We start from the raw sequence: 25,136 nt of genomic DNA on the forward strand, positions 1-25,136 counted from the left end.
AGCCTTCTCAGGTATAAGTGCTGCCTTCACGAGAGAAAAAAAATTGTTTTCTTAGAGCAAATTGCATGAGAGAACAGGGTCACAGGAGTTTAGAGGGAGCAATGAAAATTGTCATTGTGGCTGTGAGAGGCTGGGAGTGTGAAGGAGTAGGGGGTAAGAACTGTTAATGGCAGAGGGAGAATTTGGATCAAGACCAGCCTGGAAATCCATCCCTAAACATCTCCTTCTCCACCACCTTCCCACCCTCCTTGGCCCCCTCTAGTCTGTCTTAGACCTCTCTCCTGCAGATCGGGGCCTCCAGGTCCCACAAACTCCATGAAGCCCCGGGGCCCTGCCCTACCCAACCTGGCTGAGGCCTCCAGGTGGCCTGTCTGAGCACCAGGAAGCCACTGTTGGGAATTCCTCGATTCTTTGACATCGTCCTCCATGTTCCTGGGCTTGTGAAGGAACACCCTCCTCCACGTTCCTGGAACTTCAGACCTTACTTGGCTCAGGAGTCTTAACTCCTCAGGATGTCCAGGGGTGTCAGAAGGAGAGAATACAGTCACGGGTTCTTAGTTTCTGTTTCTGGTTGGGCCAGTAAAGCCCCTTCCTCATCCCTCTTTGCCACGTATTACTAAAGACAGAAACCAAAAACTATGGCTTCAGGCTGTTAAAAACCTAAAACAAAACAGAACAACAACGACAACAAAATAAGGCAGGTTGGACAAGCTTAGTCATATAGTCAAACCTTCCTGCACACAATCATGGGCCTTTCTGGAGTCCCACCACCCTTTCCCATCATATTGTTGTGTCTCTTCTCAGATTCTTCATCGTCTTTGATTTCCAGAGGCACTGCCAAGGTCAGACTGCTGGTCATGTGTGCCCTGTCTTCCTCCCCTCCCCGTCTTCCTGAGAACTCATGGAAATCTTAGCTCCTCCAGCAAGAACACATGTGTCTTTCATTTGAAAGATTCATGCCTCTCTTCTGTGTGAAAGCTGATTAATGCTCATAAGGAAGGGGGCGGGTTCTATTCTTGGCCTGATTTGTCTCCCTAGACTCTCCCTGTGAAAGGTCTTTTTGTACTCATGGCCTTATCGTACAGCTCCACTTTCCCGGCAACAAGCGCTTGGCAGTGTTCACCCACCAAATGTGTTAGTTTTCAAACTCAATTGATCACTCCCTCCTTCTTCAAAGTCTTCTTCTCTGGCATCTGGGCACATTGACCCTGGTTCTTTCCCTCCCTCCTGTTGGTCTCTCCTTAAGTGAATTCTTCCTCACTTCCCTGACCTCTAAATGGTGCAATGCCCTAGAGATCCCTTCTTCCCATTGAAAACTCTCCCTGTTATGTTCCTGGGCTACAGTCCAGTCTCATGACTGTAAATACCACTTCAGCGATTCCTAAATCATTATTTCAAGCCCAGCTCTCTCCCCTGAAATCCAGGCTCCTATCTCCAGCTGCTGATTCACCATCACCCTTTGAGCATCTAATCAGAAACTCAGTAGGTCCAAGCAACACCCAATCTTCCCCCCGACATCTGCCTGCCCCATAGACATCCCCATCTCCGACAGTGGCACCTCCATCCTCACAGTGGCTCAGGCCACGACCACTGGGGTCAGCCTCCCTTCTCTCCTCCTCTCACGCGACACATCCAGTCCAAAGCCTACTGGCTCTGCTTCAAATAACACGCCCAGGCCCACGTCTCCTCCCACTTCCACCAGCACCCTCACCCAAGCTGCTGCCATCTCAGACCTGGGTTATTGCCTCTGCTGGCCTCCTGCTGGGTTTCTCTGCCTCTGCCCTTCTGGGCAGCACCCTTCCCAAGAGTGTTCCCTACATAGCTCTTGTGTTTTAAGGCTCAAGTCCGATGCTGTCACTCCTTAAAGTTCCCCAGCGGCTCCTATGTCAATCAGTGTAAAAGTTCCAAGGTCCCATGGGATCCAACCCCCCTACTTCATGGACCACATTTCCTGTCACTGCACCATGGCCCCTCGCTCCACCCCACCACATCTGGGTTCTGCGGCCCTTGGTCCCTCCGGCCCACTTTTGCCCGGACTCTTGCGTGTACACACATGCTTCCCACTGCCCAGGGCTCTGTGTGCCTGGCTCTCTGAAGAGGGCATCCCTCATTCCTCCCAGGTTTCTGCTGCAGGGCTGCCCTACCAGGGGTGCCTGGCCCTTTCCGTTCCACTTGCCCTCCCTGATATGTCTCCATTGTGTTTATGGCTTGTCTCACCTCCTGGGCTGTAAGGCTCTGGGGGCGTATGCTCAATGCAGGGGGTCTTCGGGAAAGAAGATACGCCAGCCATGGGCTTTGAAGGACAAGTGGGAGATCATCAGAGACCAGGGCAGGGCCGCTGGGGCAGGCGTTCCCAGGACGGGGTTCGGCCCAGCAAAGCCCAGAGTCACGCTGTGGGACGGTGTTGCCTTTGCGCCATCATGCCTGTCTGCCTGGCCGTGTGGCTGGGTGACCAGAAGTGAGACGTGTGCTCTTTTTTTGTGTGATTCTTTGGCATCAGATCAAGGCTCTCATCAAGAGATACATCCAGAGGCAGCAGACGATCAACTTGGTGGTGGTTCCCTGTAACGTGGACATTGCCACCACGGAGGCACTGAGCATGGCTCACGAGGTGGACCCGGAAGGGGACAGGACCATCGGTAAGAGAAAAGAACCAAGCGGCCGGGCGCGGTGGCTCAAGCCTGTAATTCCAGCACTCTGGGAGGCCGAGGTGGGTGGATCATGAGGTCAGGAGATCGAGACCATCCTGGCTAACATGGTGAAACCCGGTCTCTACTAAAAATACAAGAAAAATTAGCCAGGCGTGGTGGCGAGCACCTGTAGTCCCAGCTACTCGGGAGGCTGAGGCAGAGAATGGCGTGAACCCGGGAGGCGGAGCTTGCAGTGAGCCAAGATCGCGCCACTGCACTCCAGCCTGGGTGACAGAGCAAGACTCTATCTCAAAAAAAAAAAAAAGAACCAAGCTTCCAGGGCATGGATGGGAAGGGAGGGAGGGTTGCTGCATGTCTTTGGAAGATCCTGGAACGTATCATATGCCGTGTGTCCTGTGCTGAATACAAGTGCTACTGTGCTTGTTCCTTAGGAATGGCTTATTGAGGGCTGAAGTAGGTAATATCATCTACTCAGTAGATGGACCTGAGCATGTCAACAAAGTTAACGTTGAAGAAAAGAAAGAAAAGAAAAAAAGTTAAAAAAAAAAAGGATCTATTTGAATATTAACATCTCCAAGGAAACTTAGTACTACTTTTTAATAGTCAGTTTTCTGGTCCTCTCATTGCCACAAACTCAGATAATCAATAGTTATCAATAAATATTAGCTATTATTATTATTTTGAGACAGAGTGTCACTCTACCCCCCAGGCTGGAGTGCAGTGACATGATCTAGGTTCACTGTAACCTCTGCCTCCCGGGTTCGATTCTCCTGCCTCAGCCTCCCAAGTAGCTGGGACTACACGCACATGCCATCACGCCTGGCTAATTTTTGTATTTTTAGTAGAGATGGAGTTTCACTGTCTTGGCCAGGCAGGTGTCAAATTCCCAATCTCAGGTGATCCACCTGCCTCAGCCTCCCAAAGTGCTGGGATTACAGGTGTGAAACACAGCCCCCAGCCAGCTATTATGATTATGAATTCAGTCAATCACTATAGTCATGGGATATACATGATCTGCTCTTAGTATAGCCCAAAACAATATTGTGAAATAAATGCACATTTTCTTTTTTTTTTTTTTCAACTTGGGGTATTTTATTTTATTGTTAACTTTTGTTTTAGGTTCAGGGGTACATGTGCAGGATGTGCAGGTTTGTTACACAGGGAAACTGGTGTCATGGGGGTTTGTTGTACAGATGATTTCATCACCCAGGTATTAAGCCTAGTACCCATTAGTTATTTTTCCTGATCCTCTCCCTCCTCCACCTTCTGACAGGCCCTAGTGTCTGTTGCTCCCCTCTACGTGTTCATGTGTTCTCATCATTTAGCTCCCACTTATAAGTGAGAATTTGTGGCATTTGGTTTTCTGTTCCTGGGTTAGTTTACTAAGGATAATGGCCTCCAGCTCCATCCCACAGAAATGCAAATTTTCTATGCATTCTAGCTCAAGTATAGAAATAGAGAAAAGTGTGCTAGGCTTAAAAGAGAAAGAGACTCATGTTCATAGCAGCATTATTCACAATAGCCCAAAGGTGGGAGCAACCCAAGTGTTTACAGATGGATGGATGGATCAATAAAGCGTGGCATACATGTAAAACAGTATTATTTAGCCTTAAAAAGGAGGGAAATTCTGAAACACACAACAACATGAGTGAACTTCAAGGACATTATGCTAAGTGAAATTCCACTCAGAAAAGAACAAACACTGGATGATTCTACCTTATTTGAGGTCCCTAGAGTAGTTGGACTCATACAGACAAAGTAGCATGGTGGTTGCCCAAGACCGGAGGGAGGGGAAGTGGGAAATTGTTGTTTAATGGGTGAAGAGCTTCAGTTTGGGAAGATGGAAAAGTTCTGGAGATGGACGGTGGTGATGGTTACACAACAATGTAAATGTACTTAATTATACCTAACTATAAACTGGCTAAAATAGGAAAATTCACTTTATGTAGATTTTATTACCATTTTTTAAAGAACTTTTTTTAAAAAAAAACAAGGTAGCTAAAGACAGAGTGGGGGGAACATCCTATTTTTATTAGTTGAATTATTCCCTTGCAGACTTGAGTTACGTGTATTTTACATTTCTTTTAGAAAGGAAATTGAGGCCGGGAGCGGTGGCTCATGTCTGTAATCCCAGCACTTTGGGGGGCCAAGGCGGTCGGATCAACTGAGGTCAGGAGTTCGAGACCACCCTGGCCAACACAGTGAAACCCCGTCTCTACTAAAAATACAAAAAATTAGCCGGTCGTGGTGGCACATGCCTGTAATCCCAGCTACTCGGGAGGCTGAGGCACGAGAATCACTTGAACCTGAGAGATGGAGGTTGCAGTGAGCCAAGATCATGCCACTGCACTCCAGCCTGGTGAAAGAGCGAGACTCTGTCTCAAAAACAAAAAAAAAAAAAGAAAAGAAAAGAAAAGAAAGAAAATTGAATGACTATCTACACAATACTCCCAAAGGATGAGAATAGAGCAAATTTGATGATAATATAACAGTGGCTTAGAGAATATCAAGTTTCAAAAACAACAGTGGGTCAATATTTTCAGGCCCTCACTAAGCTGGTTCCCCACCCATCCATTGCTAAATGGATGCTGTCTACTACCTCGGCTTCAGCTGAGCTCCTGTCCCCTCTTGAGACAGAGACTGCTCCTGTCGAGGTCACCCACACCCTCTGCACTGAGGAGCACATGGTCACATCTCTGTCCTCGCCTTTCCTTTCTCAGCAGCAGTCACCCCAGTTGCCCACTCCCTCCTTCCTGAACCTCTCTCCTTCCTTCACCATTCTCTCTCTCAGGTCGCTTCCATCACTGCCCAGCTGGAAGTCACATTCTCAGACTCCTTGTTTTCATGTCTCTTCAATTCTCAGGCCTCTAAATATGGAAAACTTGGTTCTGGGCTCTCCTTCTATCAACACATCGTCACATTCAGTGATCTTATCTGGCTGTGGTTTGTAATTCCATCTACATGCCAGTGACTCCCAAATCTGTATCTGTAACCTTGACCTTGCTTAACTGGACAACTCCATTTGGCTGTCTGGTCGATGTCTCCAGTTAAACATGACCAAAACAGAACTCTTGGTTTCATACTCCATCCTGATTCTCCTCCTCCCCAAGGCTTCCCCACCTCATTCACAGAACCCATCCACCCACCCAGTTCTAAAGCCAAATCAAAGAGTCCCATTTGAGTCCTCCCTCCCCTTGCCTCCAAGTCCAATGTATCTGAAGTCCTGGTGACTCTGCCTCCAAAACGGGTGCCAAATCCATCCACTCCTCTCCATCCCCACTGTCACTGCCTAGACCAAGCCACCATGGTCTCCTGCCTGTACTGCTCAAACATTCTCCTGCTGTTCTAGCACTCACCTTGCCCATGGCAGTGCCCTCTCCACTGGCTTTCAAACATGTCAATCAAGTCATGCCCTTCCCTGTTTACATTCTCTCCTGCTGCTGTTTCACATGCATATAAACCCCAGACTCCTTTATTTAGAAAGCAGAGCCCCAGGTGACCTGGTCCTGCCTGCCTCTCTGATCTCAGTTCCCACGCTCTGCCTTGCTCATGACGCTTCAATATGGCTCTGCCATCCCTGCTCCCTCTCACCCAGGGTCTGGAGTGCTCCTTCTCCATCCCCACTAGGCTGACTCCTTCCTTCATTCAGATCTCAGTCCAAATGTTGCCTTCTGAGAGAGGCCCTCCCTGTCCACCCAACCGGAGACTACACCACATATCTCTGCCCACAGTCATTTGCCAGCACATCACTTTATGTTAACTCTCTGTGTGGCCCTTATCAATATCCACTCTTCTTTATTTTTTGTATATTACTAGATTAATTTATCTGGAGAGAGAGGTTCAGGAATAGTAGACCAGATAGCCAGACTTATCCACAAATTAAAACAAAGGACAAAATAGCAGAAAATAAGGCTGGGCACGGTGGCTCATGCCTGTAATCCCAGCATTTTGGGAGGCTGAAGTGGGTGGATCATGAGGTCAGGAGTTTGAGACCAGCCTGGCCAACATGGTGAAACCTCATCTCTACTAAAAATACAAAAATTAGCTGGGCGTGGTGGCACACGCCTGTGGTCCCAGCTACTCAGGAGGCTGAGGCAGGGGAATTGCTTGAACTGGGGAGGTGGAGGTTGAAGCGAGCCACTGTACTCCAGCCTGGGTGACAGAGCAAGACTCTGTCAGAAAGAAAGAAAGAAAGAAAGAAAGAAAGAAAGAAAGAAAGAAAGAAAGAAAGAAAGAAAGAAAGAAAGAAAGAAAGAAAGAAAGAAAGAAAGAAAGAAAGGAAAGAAGGAAGGAAGGAAGGGAAGGAAGGAAGGAAGGAAGGAAGGAAGAAAGGAAGGAAGGAAGGAAGGAAGGAAGGAAGGAAGGAAAGAAAGAAAGAAAGAAGGAAAGAAAGAAGGAAATAAAGAAAGACAGGAAGGAAGGAAGGAAGGAAGGAAGGAAGGAAGGAAGGAAGGAAGGGCTTTTCAACACACACAAACAAGAAATGCAGTGGCTATTTGACACTCAAGCAACATAAACAAAAAAAAAAGCACTTGGAATTCAAAGTTTTCTATCCAGTGCAAGCAGGAAGGAGTGGGGACAGAGGAGGGGGCGAGGAAAGTGGGGAGGAGGAGATCAGAGAAGGTACCCACAAGAGGGAGCCGAGTGAGTCGGTTCAGGAGACACTAGAAAGGGACTCCCCTCATTAGGGAATGAGGCGTTCTTGGAAACATGGTGCATGGAGCCAGTTCGTGCTAACCATGCATGCTGCCTTAGTGCTGGGCACCCAGTAGGCATCCAAGAACTATTTGTTAAGTCAACTATCCAGGACGAATGAACTGAGTGAGAGGGTGAGATACTGAACCAAAAGAAATGCAAAGAAGAGGGGCGATGAGGGAATGAGGAGGGAGTGAGGCACTGGAGGATCAAGACTACAGAAGACCTTACTGGCCAAAAAAGGAGCCCATAGCCCAGTAGGAGTCAAATCTATTTGAGGGGATCAATGACCTTTCCATTTCCCTTCTTTAACCATCTCACAGGGATCCTGACCAAACCAGATCTAATGGACAGGGGCACCGAGAAAAGCATCATTAATGTGGTACGGAACCTCACATACCCCCTCAAGAAGGGCTACATGATCGTGAAGTGCCGGGGCCAGCAGGAGATCATCAACAGACTGAGTTTGGCAGAGGCAACCAAGAAAGAGATTACATTCTTTCAAACACATCCATGTTTCAGGTGAGACTCTTCAGGAAAGCCCTGGAATTAGACTCCATGAAAAGCCAGCCCATCTGCCAGAGTTGGCCCGGATGATGACCAAAGTATATGCACAAATTACACAAGGTAGTATAACCTAGCCTCACCTTATTTTGGTGTTAAATTTCTTGGCTTATTTAGACACATCATTGTTTTTTTTAGATTCTAATGATGGTGCTGATTAAAAACTGGAATGTGTCATGAAGTAAAGCATAGAACACTTTGGTTTTCCAAAATGTTTTCACTTGCTTTCTGATTTGAGTCCTTTTATTAAGAGATACATAAGGCAGGTGAAGTTTCCCCCATGTTCATAGATAAGAATAATGAGGTCAAACAGTGAATGGGAGCAGGACTGAACACAGAGCTCCTAACTTCCAGAACCCGTGTTTACCACTGAAAGCGGCACACAGGAAAACCTGCTCTATGGAACTCTCCACGTTCTTAGAGCCTCCAGTGCCCACAGTCATTCGCCAGCACATCACTTGTTTTTATTACATAGAAATTTAATAATAACTGGTTTTATTAAATAGAAATCATCCTATAGAGACTCTGTAGTTTGTAGGACACTGGGATTTTCCCCATTGAATGGAGCTCTTTTCTCCTTCATTCTGGAACTTGTTATTCCTGAATGATCCAGCAGCACACAGGTCATTCCTGCTTGAAGGAGAACTAATGGGAAAACAGTGAATTTGGGCGGAGCAGGTCTGCTGCTTGCTAACTATGTGATCTTACAATATGGGCCACCTTCTCTGAATTTTGTCTTTTCCATCTTCTCCAAGATGTGGTTAGGATTAAATAACACGACATACACAAAGGTCTTGAGCACTAGCAGCCAGCACTCAGTAAATACCACCCGGTTCCTTCTTTCTTCCTCTCTGCTCCTGCTCTGAGTGGATTAAACATGCTGTTTTCAATAGCACTAGAGGACATGAGGAGAAGTAAACTCTCCTCCTCGAGCTGGGAGATTTCAAAATAATCAGGCCCACGGTTCTCCATGCTGGGTGAGCAGCAGACTCTCTGGAGAGTTCCTTAAAACAGCGCTAGCTCTGCCCTGCCCTAAGGTCTGGGGAGGGGCCCAAGACTTTTGCTTCTAACAGGTTCCTCCTGGTTGAGGCTAATGTTGCCAGTTCAGGGACCTCCCTTTGTGAACCGCTTCTCAAGGTCTTTGGGAAATCTGAAATCCTTGCATTGAGAGCCGGCCCTTGCAGTGAGAGGCACTGGCAGTGCTAGGGAATAATCCTGTGTGCTTCATCCTAAATTTCTGCTATTGGCAAACACGCTGCAGCCACGCTGCCTGCTGTGTGGCTGCAGCAAGCAAATGCAGCAAGCTGCCTAACCTTTCTGTGTCTCAGTCTTTCTTGCTCTAAAGTGGGTTGTTAAATGACTAAATGTGTTAATATTTATAAAGCCCTTAGATTGGTGCCCGGCACTTAGTAAGCACCGTACTTTGGTGATGAGAAATAAAATACTAATCCGGGCAACTCAGTTAATCTCCATGAGGCTGGTTTGTTTTCCTGTAGCTAAGACGACCTACCTCATGAGTTTGTGGGGATGATAGAAAGGGAGAAGGGAAGGAGGCTTCCTGGCCCACACTTGCTTGGGTACAGGCTGGTGGCAAGTGTCTTGCTCATGCACCACCTGGCTTTTCTGATGGCAAGTGTTGCCCCAGGGAGCTGGGCTCACCTACCACACACAAAGCCCGGTACTAGCAAGATGGTACACAAGTCCTTCCTGAATGCATGAGTGTCTGTCTCGTTTCAGAGTTCTGCTGGAGGAGGGGTCAGCCACGGTTCCCCGACTGGCAGAAAGACTTACCGCTGAACTCATCACGCACATCCAAGTGAGCCACGTGGGTTGGGTGACAAGTGATCAATACAGCATGCCCAAGTCACTCTCTTGCTCTGGAATTGGCTAAGATGCCCCACTGTTCTGTCCAAACAAGCAAACAAGTACCCTCTGAAAACTGTCTCACTCACCGTCATAGGCTCACAGGAAGAACTTCCAAACTGGGAAGCAACAAGTACATAGTGTTAAAACAAAGGGTTGAATTGGTCAGCAGAGGTGGGGAGGGGGAAGAGAAGGAAACAAATTGTAGTACCAGTTTAGCAATATAAAAAGGACTGACCACTGAGCGAGCAAGTTGTCTTTTTTCAATATGTTGTTAATACTTCCTGGTAAAAAAAAATTTTTACTGCCAGACATGGTGGCTCATGCCTGTAATCCCAGCACTTTGGGAGGCTGAGGCCGGTGGATCACCTGAGGTCAGGAGTTCAAGACCAGCCTGACCAACATAGAGAAACTCCATCTCTACTAAAAATACAAAATTAGCTGGGCATGGCGGCACATGCCTGTAATCCCAGCTACTCAGGTGGCTGAGGCAGGAGAATCACTCGAACCCGGAAGGTGGAGGTTGCAGTGAGCCGAGATCGTGCCATTGCACTCCAGCCTGGGCAACAAGAGCGAAATTCTGTCTTAAAAAAAAAAAAAAAAAAAATTCTTCTAGCCTCAAACTTCTAAGAAATAATTAGTTTGTAAGAAACAAATCCATTTTTATGGATTCTCAAAAGCAGACAACTACAGACAAGGGACTCATGACATCATCAATTATAGAAAAACTTCGGTTTGGTGGTTATTGAGAAATTGAATATTTTTAATGCTTGCCTAAACCTTCACAAATGAGGCCAAGCAACATGGGAAGATTTAGGTTTACCCTTTGAGCAAAGATTATTCCAGATCCTAGGACTTGGCCCATGCTAAATTGTGTATTAAACAAAAGCAATGACTTACTTGAGCCAGGAAGCACATACTCAAAGAAAATTTGGTTGGAAGGAGCCAGTGGTTCTCCAACTTTAAGGTATACAAGAATTACCTGGAAAGTTTGTTACAATTTAGATTCTGCTGGGCACACTGGGCATGGTGGCTTACATATGTAATCCCAGCACTTTGGGAGGCTGAGGCGGGTGGGTCACCTGAGGTCAGGAGTTCGAGGCCAGCCTGGCCAACATGGTGAAACCCGGTCTCTACTAAAAATACAAAAATTAGCCAGCGTGGTGTTGTGCACCTGTAGTCCCAGCTACTTGGGAGGCTGAGCCAGGAGAATGGCTTGAGCCCAGAAGGTGGAGGTTGCAGTGATCTGAGATCACGCCACTGCACTCCAGCCTGGGCGACAAAGTGAGGCTCCGTCTCAAAAAAAAAAAAAAATTTAGATTCCTGGGTCCCAGACCCAGAGTTTCTGACTTAGATGTAAGACCTGTGGATTTGCATTTCTACGTTCCCAGGTCTTCCTGGGAACAAACTTTGAGAATCACTGATTCCAGTGGAATTCACTAAGTTTGCAGAAGAGGTTTCTGAAAGCTATATCCCTGTCTAATTGAGAAAAACATCTGGTTTTTGCAAAAATAAAAATGTTGTATTTTTATAACTTTTTTCAACACAAATATTTTAATTTAAAATATATAATATTTTAAATTAATTTTTAAATGTTAAATCGACTGAATTGTAACAATGACAATTTGAAATATCAGAAGGTAATACACTTTGCCTACAGATACAAACTGTCTCCCAAAAAAGAGCCTAGGAGACCTTATCAATTTCCTGGCATAACCTGTCTTGCCTTGGCATGCTAACCCACAAACCACCTCCAAGTCCCAGGGAGCTCCCCCTGCCCAGGGGCTGTAGCATCCTTGTCCACCAGGGCAGGACCTGGGGTCACTGCTCCCCACGGTGTCTTCACCTGCAGTGTTTATGAGCAGGGTTGGGGAGTTGGTAGGCAGGTTGCGATTGGCCACTGCTGCTCACTAGGTCTGTGAAGATAGCAAGTAATTGGATTCTCTGAGCTTTAGTTTCTTCTCTGACAAAAAACTGGCAGCAGCAGACGACAGTGTGGGGATTAAATGAGGTGTGGAGTGTGTCACCAACCCCAAGACACAGTGTTTTTCAGTTTATAACACTCACATTGTCACCAAAAATCCCATTTTACTAAGACATTGCACATTATATTCAAGTGTTCTTATTCTGGAATTACAAGGCACCAAGCCAAATCAAACAACCACCACAAAACAAAAGTAAAAACTGTCCACCACCCGATTCCTCACCACTCCAATTGCACAGCAGAATGCAAAATTCCGAGCCAAGCCGTCCAAGCTGTGGGACATGCCTGTTGCATGCAAAACTCTCTTTGGGCTCCTTGGCTGGTTTCCATCTCACTGAGATTCACAAAATAACAAAAATTCCAGATCTTCCTGCATGCTTTAAAGGGTTCCTACCCATATACCAAAGAAATATGTTGGCCAATCTCTTAAGCCATAGTTTGATTGTTTGCAATTGTTTTCTTTAGAAATCGCTCCCGTTGTTAGAAGAACAAATAAGGGAGAGCCACCAGAAGGCGACCGAGGAGCTGCGGCGTTGCGGTGCTGACATCCCCAGCCAGGATGCCGACAAGATGTTCTTTCTGATTGAGGTGAGGACTTCCGCGGGCCTCCACATGACACTGTGTCCTTCCCCCTCCTCACCCATGAGATGAGGCATGTGGGTGGACATCTCCTTACAACACCGGTCCCAGTTCTTTCATATGATTTCAGCACAGACTGTTGACTTTATATCATTTTCAGAAAATCAAGATGTTTAATCAGGACATCGAAAAGTTAATAGAAGGAGAAGAAGTTGTAAGGGAGAACGAGACCCGTTTATACAACAAAATCAGAGAGGATTTTAAAAACTGGATAGGCATACTTGCAACTAATACCCAAAAAGGTAAGTTCTGGGCAGGGCTGCCCACAAAACAGGGTGGTATTTACCTAGACTGGAGGCTATGTCCAGCACATAAGTGTGCCCAGAGCAGAACACGCACATCCAAGACTCTGAAACGCTTGGTGATCAGCAACTGTCCCTCAAGGACCAAGACCCAGAAACATGGGGCATTGACCTCAGCAACTCAACACAGGGCAATTCCACTGCCTCTGACGTCCTCTTGCGTCTTGGTTTTGTTTTGTTTTGTTGAGACAGGGTCTCCCTCTGTTGCCTAGGCTGCAGTGTAGTGGCGCAATCATGGCTCACTGCAGCCTCAACCTCCCGGGTTCAAGTGATCCTCCCACCTCAGCCTCCTGAGTAGTTGGGACCACAGGTGTGAACCACCATACCCAGCTAATTTTTGTACTTTTTTGTAGAGACAGGTTTTCACCACCATTGCTCAGGCTGCTCTTGAACTCGTGGGCTCGAGCAATCCACCTGCCTCAGCCTCCCAAAGTGCTGGGATTATAGATGTCAGCCTCTGTGCCTGGCCTTGCTTCTTGGTTTTGAGGCTAAATGGCATTCCATGCTCACCTGAGGAATTCGCAGAGCAGCCCAGGTTACCTCAGGGCCGCTATTCTGAGTGCCTGGAGGGAAGCCTGTACCCAAAGCAGAGGTCCAGATGACTCTGGGGGCCAGCCCCACATGAAGGCTCTCCAGCCACTGAGTTGAGTGCACAGCTGCTGGCTGGCCGTAGTGCCTGTTGTGGACACACCAGACATAAAGCCTTCGTTAGTAGCAGCTAAACCTCAGCCTGGTAGAAAAAGTGACCTGGGATACTTATTTATTTTGGTGGTATTAAGACAGAGCTCAGCATGGGTGCCAGGGGACCACGGGAGGGGGGAGTCCACATGAAATCATTTACCATCTCCCCCTCCGGAAGGTCTAGGGTATGATGATCTAGTTTCAACAACAAGTAAAGACTAGATGAAGTAGCAGTATTTTAAGTGCTAAAATGTGCTCAGGTCACCCAAACAATTCCACTCATCCCAATCCTCCTTCTCTTTGCCCCTAATTCAAGACCAGGGAGATCCCTGGTTTGACAAGAGCCTGCTGGCTTCACCTGGCAAAGTTTCGATTCCCATGTGCTCCAGCCCAGGTGCCAGTAGGGCGTGTGTGTGTGTGTGTGTGTGTGTGTGTGTGTGTGTGTGTTCATTTTCACACTGCTATAAAAAACTACCTGAGACTGGATAATTTATAAAGAAAGGAGGTTTAATGGACTCACAGTTCCACATGGCTGGGGAGGCCTCAGAAAACTTACAATTATAGCAGGAAACAAAGGAGAAGCAAGCACCTTCTTTACAAGGTGGCAGGAGAGAGAGCAAGGGGAGAGCTGCCAAACACTTTATTTATTTATTTATTTTGAGATGGAGTTTCACTCTTGTTGCCCAGGCTGCAGTGTAGTGGTGTGATCTCGGCTTACTGCAACCTCAGCCTCCCAGGTTCAAGTAATTCTCCTGCCTCAGCTTTCCAAGTAGCTGTGATTACAGTTGCGTGCCACCATGCCCAGCTGATTTTTATACTTTTAGTAGAGATGGGGTTTCACCACGTTGACCAGGCTGGTCTCGAACTCCTGACCTCAGGTGATCTGCCCTCCTCTGCCTCCCAAAGGGCTGGGATTACAGGCATGAGCCACCACTCTCAGCCCCCGAACACTTTTAAACTATCAGATCCCGTGAGAACTCATGATCATGAGGGCAGCATGAGAAAAACCACCCCCATGATCCAATCACCTCCCACCAGGAGACCTTATCAATTTCCTGGCGTGACCTGTCTTGCCTTGGCATGCTAACCCACAAACCACCTCCAAGTCCCAGGGAGCTCCCCCTGCCCAGGGGTTGCAGCATCCTCATCCACCAGGGCAGGACCTGGGGTCACTGCTCCCCAAAGTGTCTTCACTTGCTCTCTTGACACATGGGGATTATAATTTGAGATGAGATTTGGGTGGGGACACAGAGACAAACACAATTTGGGATGAGATTTGGGTGGGGACACAGAGCCAAACACAATTTGAGATGAGATTTGGGTGGGGACACAGAGCCAAACCATCTCATTGTGTGTATGCTGTTGTGTTTTTGTTCTGGCACTTGGAGAAAACAGCACTATTTACCTCCGTGGTAAGATCCCTCCAACTGTAATCTGTAGCTGTATGCTTAGGAGGTGAGGGGTACAAGATTAATTTTCCATATTCATTTAACTGATCAGATTTTCGTGTTTAGTTTTGTTTTTATTTTTCAGAGACAGGCTCTTGCTGTCACCCAGGCTGGAGTGCAGTGGTGCGATCACTCACAGATAGCTGGGACTAGAGGCACACACCACCATGCCTGGCTAATCTGTTTTTATTTTTGTAGAGACAGGATCTTGTTATGTTGCCCAGGCTGGTCTCGAACTCCTGGCCTCAAATGATCCTCCCACCTCGACCTCCCAAGGTGATGATATTACAGGCATGAGCCACCACACCTGGCCTCTAATCAGGTTTTTTTTGTTTTGTTGTGGTTTTGTTTTGTTTTGTTGTTCCTACCAGTTAGAAATAGTAACTTCTCTCTTGGGGTGATGACTTTCAATTGAAACACAGTTTCATGGAATAAGATTTTTGTTTCCCAAAAGTCAGTATTTCTTAAACTCCTGTTATTAGACCATGAATATTTTTCTCATTGTGAACAAAACTTCACTTTGCAACACTGCCTCTGCGTGCGGTGGGGAGCAAGACTTTAAAAAACTGTTGCTAGCTTTACAACGTCTGCAGAATTATTAGAATTCACCGTGGAGGTCTGTTTGATGTTGCAGTTAAAAATATTATCCATGAAGAAGTTGAAAAATATGAAAAGCAGTATCGAGGCAAGGAACTTCTGGGATTTGTCAACTACAAGACATTTGAGACCATCGTGCATCAGTACATCCAGCACCTGGTGGAGCCCGCCCTTAGCATGCTCCAGAAAGCCGTGGGTGAGGACTTTCATGCAGGACTCCCAAACCATCACTCTCGTACCTTCCATAGACCCCAATGCCTTGGAGGAAGAGATTGGAATGGAGTTACCAAACACAGCCTGCCTGCAGACCAGCTCACTGGTGTGCTAGATTGCTACTTGGTGTGGTCTGTGAGCCAGCAGCACTGGCAAGGCCTGGGAGCCGGTCAGAGCTGCAGATTCTGCCCTTCTGCCTGAGAACTCGTACTGAGGTTTCTAGGAGATGGGGAAGCATGCTTAGTGCGGTAGGCACTTTCCATCGCTGTCCTTCAAACATACGGAGGACGTGGGGAAGATGGTTTCTCTTGTCTTTAGGGGACAGGCAGAGGGTGCACAAGTGCTTCCTCTGTATCATACGCAGCCCCCTACACAGCTGTGTAAGGCAGCGGTCCCCAGTCTTTACGGCACCAGAGACTGCTTTCATGGAAGACAATTTTTCCACAGGCCGGTGAGGGGCGAGAGGGATGGCTCTGGGATGATTCAACTGCATTGCATTTATTGTGCACTTTATTTCTATGATTATTACATTGTAATATATAATGAAATAATTACACAGCTCATCATAATGTAGAATCCTCATCATGGTGGGAGCCCTTAGCTTGTCTTCCTGCAACTAGACGGTCCCACCAGGGGAGTGATGGGAGACAGTGACAGATCATCAGGCATGAGTTTCTCATAAGGAACACGCAACCTAGATCCCTCGCATGCGCAGTTCTCAATAGGGTTTGTGCACCTGTGAGAATCTGGTGCCACTGCAGATGTGAAAGGAGGGGGGGCTCAGGCAGCAATGCTCACTAGCTCACTGCACATCTGCCGGACGTGGACTGGAATTGGTCCAGCCCGGGGGTTGCGGACCCCTGATGATGTGAGGAATAGTCAGAGGTTAACGTGCACACAGGCACGGGAAACCGACGGGACCTGCCCAGGCTGCACGAGGGCTGGACTGCATGTCCCTGGAATGACATCTCACCCTCTCCTATCTTGGTCTGCAGGCCTAGGAAACTCAGTCTCCTGGAATGGGTCAGGGTATCATCAGTCATCCTCCCTGTGTCTTTAACCATTTTATTTCTGCTTGTGTTTTACTGATGTTTTCTTTTTTCTTTTTTTTTTTGGTCAGAAATTATCCGGCAAGCTTTCGTTAACATGGCCAAAAAACATTTTGGTGAATTCTTCAACCTTAACCATACTGTTCAGGTAAGCGCCCAGAGTTCACTTGCTAGTCACCTGGACCACTGGCTGTTTAACCTTGAGAGAAGCTGGATCTGTTCCCTGTCGTTTGGAACCCTGTCGTTTGGAACCATGAGGCCAGGGATGCAATGGCAGGCTGGTGGGGCTGGTGGGGCTGGCGGGGCTGGCGACTCCAGGAGCACCTGCCTGCTTGGCTTCTGCTCAGGAGGAGGCTTCACTCCCCAGGGGAAATGAAAGGAGGCCTGTGCCCTGCCATCTGTTTTGCATGACGTCGCGCAGGACATGGGGCTCCACCTAGGACGAGCTGGTAGGCTGAATCTTTTTCAAGCATAAAGCACAGCGTTGTTCACTGGTCCTACTCCCAAGTTTGTATGTTTGACTCAAAGATGTTGCTCTGTGGGTTTCTACTTAGCAACTCTTCCCTGAGTTACCTTCAGCAAAGGCAAAAGAGGGCATGTGCCACATGGGCTCTAAATAAAATTCCTCTTCTGCCCAGGCCTGGGCTCGTGGATTGAAATCTCATTCCTTAGTGCAGGCAAGCAAGAAGGACAATTTCTGTCATTTTTCCGTCATGTAAATTAATTTCTTCTTTCACCCTTTTGGCCTGTTGGTAAAAATTAAATCTCAGTTCTGACTCTCGCCCACTTTCTCAGGGGCTGTGTCTGCGTCCCAGGTGCCTGCTCATGGGGTGGGTGACCTGCCTGGTCCCCAGTCACCAAGATGTCCATTGTCCTTCCCAGACCTTGGTCCCCTTGGTCCCTGAGCTCCTGCCAACCCCTGCCGGGACACATGAAGCACTCTGCTGCAGGCCTGACTGCTCTGGGCCATGGGAACTCTGGCATCCACCAAGGCTCTTCACCTCTTTTGTGCTGCCCTTGGATAGACACAGCCTTGCAACAGCTCCCGGCTCCATACCAGGGACTACGGGGCTCTCCAAGGCCATGGCCTGCACGCTCCCCAGAGCCACATCAGAGCCTGGGGGGCGCGTTGCCTCCTGTGTCACAAATCTTGAGGAGTGCAGCACAGGCCGCTTCTACTCCCAGAGGGTCTACCGTCCATCGTTGTATAGACCGAAAAGTGCCTGAGGCAGATCTGCCTCGATCCGAGGTTTATTTTGCCCAGGTCGAGGATGTACCTGGGAAAAAGAAACACAAGTCCCAGTGCGATCTGTGACCTGTGCTTTTCCTAACGAGGGTTTAGAGGAACTTCAGTATTTGAAAAGGAAAGAGCAAGCGGGGAAGAAAGAAGGAGGGTAGGCAGTGAGGCAGAGGTCACACTCTTGTAAGACTCTGACCAGCACTCAATGAATCTACATGTTATATGTGAAAAGAAAGGCGTGGAGGGCAAGTCAATCATGCATTCATCTCGCGCTCAGTAAATCTACATTTTACATTGGATAAAGTGTGCGTGTGAAATCACAGCTTCTGTTTGGGAACAAAAGAAAGACAGTTAACTTTCCCTTTGGTATAGTAAGTTTGTGGTCCCAAGATTCTATTTTTCTTTCACAGTTGTCACATATACTTAAAAAAATAGAAAAGAAAGAGAGAGAGAAAGAACCAGCACCCGTGAAACTTCACCTCTGAAACTCACCCTCTTACTCTCAAGCCACTGCTTCTGCTTTCAGTTTTAAAAAGTCTGTTTGAAACTCAAAAGCCTAGGCCGGGCGTGGTGGCTCACACCTGTAATCCTAGCACTTTGGGAGGCCGAGGCGGGCAGATCACTTGAGGTCAGGAGTTCGAGACCAGCCTGGCCAACCCAGTGAAACCCTTGTGTCTACTAAAAATACAAAAATTAGCCGAAAATCACTTGAACCTGGGAGGCGGAGGTTGCAGTGAGTCGAGATTGTGCCACTGCACTGTAGCCTGGGCAACAGGGCGAGACACCATCTCAAAAACAAAAAAAAGAAAAAGAAACTCAAAGCCAGGACATAACAGTCTTAGTTCAAGCTTCTATCACAAAGTCCCATAAACTGGATGTGTCTTATTAACCTGGGAGCCTGAGATCAGTGTGTGGGCATGGTCAGGTGGCAGTGAGGGTTCTCTTTCAGGTTGCGGACGGCCACCACCTTCTTGTGTACCCTCACACGGTGGAAAGAGCGCTCTCTGGGGTTCCTTTATAAGGGCCTCAGTCACATTCATGAGGCTCTACCCTCATGATTAATTGCCTCCCACCTCCCAATACCATTACCTTTCTGCTTTGTTTTGAACATGTAAATTGGGGGGTGAGGGACACAAATGTTCAGTCCGAGGCAGTGACTCTGTGATCCCTGTTCTCTGCTATATCACCTCTTTCCTTTTTTTTTTTTTTTCTTTTGAGATGAAGTCTCACTCTGTCACTCAGGCTGGAGTACAGTGGTGCCATCTCGGCTCACTGCAACGTCTGCCTCCTGGGTTCAAGCGATTCTCCTGCCTCAACCCCCCAAGTAGCTGGGATTACAAGCGCCTGCCACCACACTCAGCTAATTTTTGTATTTTTAGTAGAGATGGGGTTTTGTCATGTTGGCCAAGTTGGTCTCAAACTCCTGACCTCAGGTGATCCACCTGCCTCAGTCCCCCAGTGCTGGGATTACAGGTGTGAGCCACCACACCCAGCCTTTTTGAGATAGAGTTTCACTCTTGTTGTCCAGGCTGGAGTGCAATGGTGTGATAGCTCACTGCAACCTCTGCCTCCCAGATTCAAGTGATTCTCCTGCCTCAGTCTCCCAAGTAGCTGGGATTACAGGTGTTCGCCACTACACCCAGCTAATTTTGTATTTTTAGTAGAGATGAGGTTTCACGATGTTGGCCAGGCTGGTCTTGAACACCTGATCTCAAGTGATCCACCCTCCTCAGCCTCCCAAAGTGCTGGGATTACAGGCATGAGCCACCGTGCCAAGTCAACCTTTCTTCCTTGACTGCATGGGTGACGTAGGAGCCCCGGGATTCCTGGGAAACAGGTATATCACACTGTTATCCCAGTGTCAGTACTGGAACCATTCCAGCAGAAGTAGAACTCCAGGAATGACTGACACCGTCCCAACAGCATGGACTAAGCCTGTTCCTGATGAAGGAGCAGAAAGCTGGTGGTGTGGGAGGGACTGGGGATGGCCAGAGAGGAAGAAAGGGCAGGACAGAAGGTATGTTGCAAGCGGGGAGTGAAGAAACCAGGTTCATAAGGACAGAAAGGGGGAAGTGGGACTTTCTAAAAATCACCATTTCAAGTCTCAGGACATCTTTGACCTCAGATTCGTTTTTATTCTGAGTTCAGCATCATAGTACTTCCAAATCTGTTTAAGCCAACAGGAAAGAAGAAAAAGAAGTAATGTGCTTGTCTTTCTTATCTAACCAGAGCAAGATTGAAGACATAAAAGTGAGACACACAGAAAAGGCAGAAAACATGATCCAACTTCAGTTCAGAATGGAGCAGATTGTTTTTTGTCAAGATCAGATTTACAGTGTTGTTGTGAAGAAAGTCCGAGAAGAGATTTTTAACCCTCTGGGGAAGCCTTCACAGAATATGAAGTTGAACTCTCATTTTCCCATTAATGAGTCTTCAGTTTCCTCCTTTAATGAAATAGGCGTCCACCTGAACGCCTACTTCTCCGTGAGTTCCCCGGGGGGCAGGATCTGCGCTCTCTGGCATTTGTAGAGTTGAGCAGGGACTATGCTAACCTAGAGAGGCTTTGCTGAGGGAAGGAGGGAGGGACCACTACAATGTATTAAGCCCTTTTGTACTATGATAAACTACTTATATATTTTCTCATTTATACTTTTACACGAGCCCTGCGAAGGCATTTTTAATTAATTTCCCCACAATCAGTTTTTAAAGTGAGCAGAGCATGTACTCAAAATTAATTCTGACCCCAAAATTCTTTATATTTCATATGCAGTCCATGAATTACAAAATTACTATGATCAGAATACAGCAAAATACAACAAACGTCAATGATAATGGCTATGAATCAGCTTTCTTTGGTGTCCAGAAGGCACTAACGTGCCACACTCGCCAGCCCCACAAGATAGGAATGAAATTTCCTTTCCCTAGATTTTGTGACCTAATGAACTTTTTGGCCTCTGACTTTCTATCCAGTATGCAAGTATCACTGTGCCCAGGAAGGAAAAATAGCTTTTAAACTGCAAAGACACCCACCTCCCGAAGCCCTTTCTCAATCAGAATAGAGTGGTCTCCCAGCCATGGGCACCTGGCTGCCAGACACACTGGCTGCATCTATGAAGATGGAATGAGGGAGGATTCGAAATGGCCCTGATGCACACCCAGAAGGGAGCCAGGGGAGTCCTGGGCCGGGGGTTCTCTCCAGCAGGGAGGAGCTATGGGGATGCCCAGAGGTGGTATGGGCTTGCTAGCCTAGCAGGGGGATTCTTAGTGCTAGAGGGTATGCCTGGTAGTAAAGAGGAGTCAGTGCAGATAGAACCTTCATGGGGCTTGATGCTGAGCACTGGAGTGGAGGTGGGCGGGCCCACCAGGGCTTCACAAGGCAACCATATGCCCATCCGAGAACTCCGTGCCTTCTGCCTGCAACCACAGGCCTTGGGCTGAGACTACTCCAGCAAACCCTTCTTTCTCCCTCTTCCAGGAAACCAGCACACGTCTCGCCAACCAGATCCCATTTATAATTCAGTATTTTATGCTCCGAGAGAACGGTGACTCCTTGCAGAAAGCCATGATGCAGATACTACAGGAAAAAAATCGCTATTCCTGGCTGCTTCAAGAGCAGAGTGAGACCGCCACCAAGAGAAGAATGCTTAAGGAGAGAATTTATCGGCTCACTCAGGCGCGGCACGCGCTCTGTCAATTCTCCAGCAAAGAGATCCATTGAAGGACGGCGATGCCTGTGGTTGTTTTCTTGTACATACTCATTCATTCTGAGGGGAGATGGTGCAGGATGCTGCTTCTGCTTTGGGGGCCACACTCTTCTGTTACTATCTGTGTCCATCTCTACTGTGCTCCCTCAGCATCAGAGCGTACATCAGGGCTCCACACAGGCTCAGCTCTCTCCACCACCCAGCTCTTCCCTGACCTTCATGAAGGGGTGGGTCTCTAGTCCTTGAGCCCTGTAGCACACAGTTGCAGTGTCCTAAGCTACTGCTCTCATTGTTTACTAATTTGCATTTGTGTTCCCTTCCCCCTACAAGATTATAGACCCCAGAGTGGGAAGGTCCGGGTCAAATTCTTCTTTTGTATGTCCAGTCTTTTGCACAGCACCTGCAACATTGTAACTGCTTAATAAATGACATCTCACTGAACGAATGAGTGCCGTGGAGTGACAGAGATACCTGAGGCTATCGCTGAAGCCCAGGCCTTGGACATTTAGTGACCGTTAGCTGGTCCCTTTCAGATCCACTGGCCATGCCCCCTGCTTCCCATGGTTCACTGTCATTGTGTTTCCCGGATTCTCCACTGCCCCCCAGAAAGAAGCCTGAGTGATTCTCTCTTCTTCTTGTTTCCCTGATTATGATGAGCCACCATTGCTCTGTTAAGTCTTGAAGAGGAATTTAATAAAGCAAAGAGACTTTTTAAAAATGTAGGCAGGTTCAGTGACTCATACCTCTAATCCCAGTGACTCTGGAGACTGAAGCAAGAGGATTGCTTGAGCCCAGGAGTTCAAGACCAGACTGGGCAACATAGTGAGACCCTGTCTCTAAAAAAAATTGGTTTGTAAGTAGCCAGACATGGTGGTGCACACCTGTAGTCCCAGCTACTCAGGGGGCTGAAGCAGGAGGATCCCTTGAGCCCAGGACTTTGAGGCTGCAGTGAGCCATGACTGCACCCTTCACTACAACCTGGGTGACAGAGTGAGAGCGAGACTGTCTCTGAACACACACACACACACACACACACACACACAGAGAACTTCACACCAGTGATCATCATTACAGGTAATTTTATTTTCTTCTTCATGTTTTCCTGTATGTTCCAAACTATGAACATATAGATTCCTTAATAAAAAGACAATAGAATAAATATCATTACTGATTTGTTTTAAAACCCAAGTTTGAGATGAAAAGAGGGCCTCAAAAACATTCAGCTTTGTTCAGGGGCACAGACAAGAAAGATTACATGAATTTCTTTCTTCATTTGCTGTAACAGATATTGGAAAAGAAAGTTCAAGTCAAAAATCACAGCTTGACCAGCATCCCCAAGAGGTCTCTTGCAGAGGTCTCTTTGATTTGTGTTCAAATGCTAGTGTATTAGTCTGCTAGAGCTGCCATAACAAATATCACATGCTGGGTGGCTTAAGCTACAGAAATTTATTTTCTCCCACCTCCAGAGGCTGGAAGTCTGAGATCAAAGTGTTGCTAGGTTTGGTTTCTCCTGAGGTTTCTCTCCTTGGCTTACAGACTGCCCACCTTCTCACCAGGTCTATGCTTGGCATCTTTCTTTTATCTTACAAGGACACCAGTCCTCTTAAATCAGGTCCCCACCCTCAGGGCTTCATTTAAGCTTGATCACCTCTTTAAAGACCCTACTTCCAAATGCAGTCACATTGAGAGTTAAGACCTCAACACATGAATTTGTGTGGCGGGTGGTAGGGGGTGGGGAGCGGGCGGGGGACGCATAATTTGGTCCATTACAGCAAGTAAGAAAATAGACATGTGCATTCTGAACACAAAACTCGAGCAATGACCAAAAACTTGGAAAACGGTATCTCTAATTCAAAAGGCAGCAGCTCTGGCCTGAAGCAAACCAAATGATCGTGGAAAGACTGACACTGATCAATTACTTGCAATCTTCCAAATGTGGAATTCGGGGATATGTTCCAGTTATCTATTGCTGTGTAACAATCACGCCAAAACTTAGTGGCTTAAAACAGCAGAAGTATTCTTTCTCTAGATTCTGTGGGAAGTCTGTGTTGTTCCTCTGCTTGTCTCACCCATGCATCACAGTCACACAGAAGCTAGACAAGGCTGGGAGGTCCAAGGGAGCCTCACTCTTCAAACTACATTTCCATAAGGAACACTTGGGTTTCATTAGCACTGATTTCCAAAATTAAGAATGTCAACCTGAAAGGAAGAAGCTGGCTTTTTTTTTTTTCCAGAGGGAAAAAGGTGGTTAAGAGGCAGGACTCATGTACATTTCCCACTTGGATGGACAGAACAGCATGTGGAGACACATTGTGAGCTTTTTCTCCAAGAACTACCTCAGGAACACAGCAGGAAAACCAAAATAATTCACAGACCCTTTGAAAGAAGTGGCTTGTCACTGCAAACACTGTGAGACAGCCGAAAAACTGTGAGCGCCCGAGATGGAAGAGGGGAAAGCACCTCCAAACACACATCCTCACTGGGGAACCCAAAAATCCCAGATCATGGGGGAAGGATTTAACAGTACCTAGAGGTGAAATAAATGTAGAGAGCTGAGTGAAATATAAAAGTAGTAGAAGTGGCCGGGTGCAGTGGCTCACGCCTGTAATCCCAGCACTTTGGGAGGCTGAGGCAGGCGGATCACGAGGTCAGGAGATCGAGACCATCCTGGCTAACACCATGAAACCCCTTCTCTACTAAAAATACAAAAAAAAAAGCCGGGCGCGGTGGCTCACGCCTGTAATCCCAGCACTTTGGGAGGCCGAGGCGGGCGGATCACAAGGTCAGGAGATCGAGACCACGGTGAAACCCCGTCTCTCTTAAAAATATAAAAAATTAGCCGGGCGCGGTTGTGGGCGCCTGTAGTCCCAGCTACTCGGGAGGCTGAGGCAGGAGAATGGCGTGAACCCGGGAGGCGGAGCTTGCAGTGAGCCGAGATCGCACCACTGCACTCCAGCCTGGGCCAGAGCGAGACTCCGTCTCAAAAAAAAAAAAAAAAAAAAAAAAAAAAAAATACAAAAAAAAAATTAGCTGGGCATGGTGGTGGGCGCCTATAGTCCCAGCTACTCAGGAGGCTGAGGCAGGAGAATCGTTTGAACCCAGGACATAAAGGTTGCAGTGAGCTGAGATCACCCCCACCGCACTCCAGCCTAGATGACAGAATGAGACTCCATCTCAAAAAAAAAAAAAAAAAATTAAAACAAAGATTTTGGGGTAAAATATTTTGCTTTCCTTCAGTAGCTGGGCCACCCGTACACAGTGCCTGAACCCAGGTCCTGCAGCCCCCAGCTCGACTCTCTAAAGCTCACCAGTCTAAAAGGATTTCAGCCTCTGTTCCTCCCGGCAGGGCTCTCTGGTGGGCCTCAGGCAGACATGAAGGAAAAGTCCCGCCTTGACCTTGAGGGCCAAGAGCAACCACGCCAGACGCCATCGCTCTCATGCCCAGTTGCCAAGGGATCACCTGAGGAAGGCCCTTAAAATACGAGTGCTAATGCAGGGGTCTTGGG

General features: G+C 47.5%; 1 protein-coding gene across 2 annotated transcripts in view; it reads left to right on the forward strand.

The window, feature by feature from the left end:
• Nucleotides 1–22,071, forward strand: part of LOC105472607 (MX dynamin like GTPase 2) — a 44,291-nt gene extending 22,220 nt beyond the window's left edge. For both annotated transcript variants that reach the window (XM_011726000.2, XM_011726001.3), the window contains exons 6-14: nucleotides 2,501–2,639; nucleotides 7,670–7,868; nucleotides 9,648–9,726; nucleotides 12,223–12,345; nucleotides 12,497–12,638; nucleotides 15,462–15,620; nucleotides 16,758–16,834; nucleotides 20,156–20,410; nucleotides 21,402–22,071. In XM_011726000.2, coding sequence (XP_011724302.2) covers nucleotides 2,501–2,639; nucleotides 7,670–7,868; nucleotides 9,648–9,726; nucleotides 12,223–12,345; nucleotides 12,497–12,638; nucleotides 15,462–15,620; nucleotides 16,758–16,834; nucleotides 20,156–20,410; nucleotides 21,402–21,644 — 1,416 coding nt within the window. In that variant the 3' untranslated portion in view covers nucleotides 21,645–22,071. The remainder of the gene's footprint in view (nucleotides 1–2,500; nucleotides 2,640–7,669; nucleotides 7,869–9,647; nucleotides 9,727–12,222; nucleotides 12,346–12,496; nucleotides 12,639–15,461; nucleotides 15,621–16,757; nucleotides 16,835–20,155; nucleotides 20,411–21,401) is intronic.
• Nucleotides 22,072–25,136: the final 3,065 nt, after the last annotated feature.

The sequence above is a fragment of the Macaca nemestrina genome, chromosome 4 (genome assembly GCF_043159975.1).
Source record: "Macaca nemestrina isolate mMacNem1 chromosome 4, mMacNem.hap1, whole genome shotgun sequence".
In the NCBI taxonomy this organism is placed as follows: domain Eukaryota; kingdom Metazoa; phylum Chordata; class Mammalia; order Primates; family Cercopithecidae; genus Macaca; species Macaca nemestrina.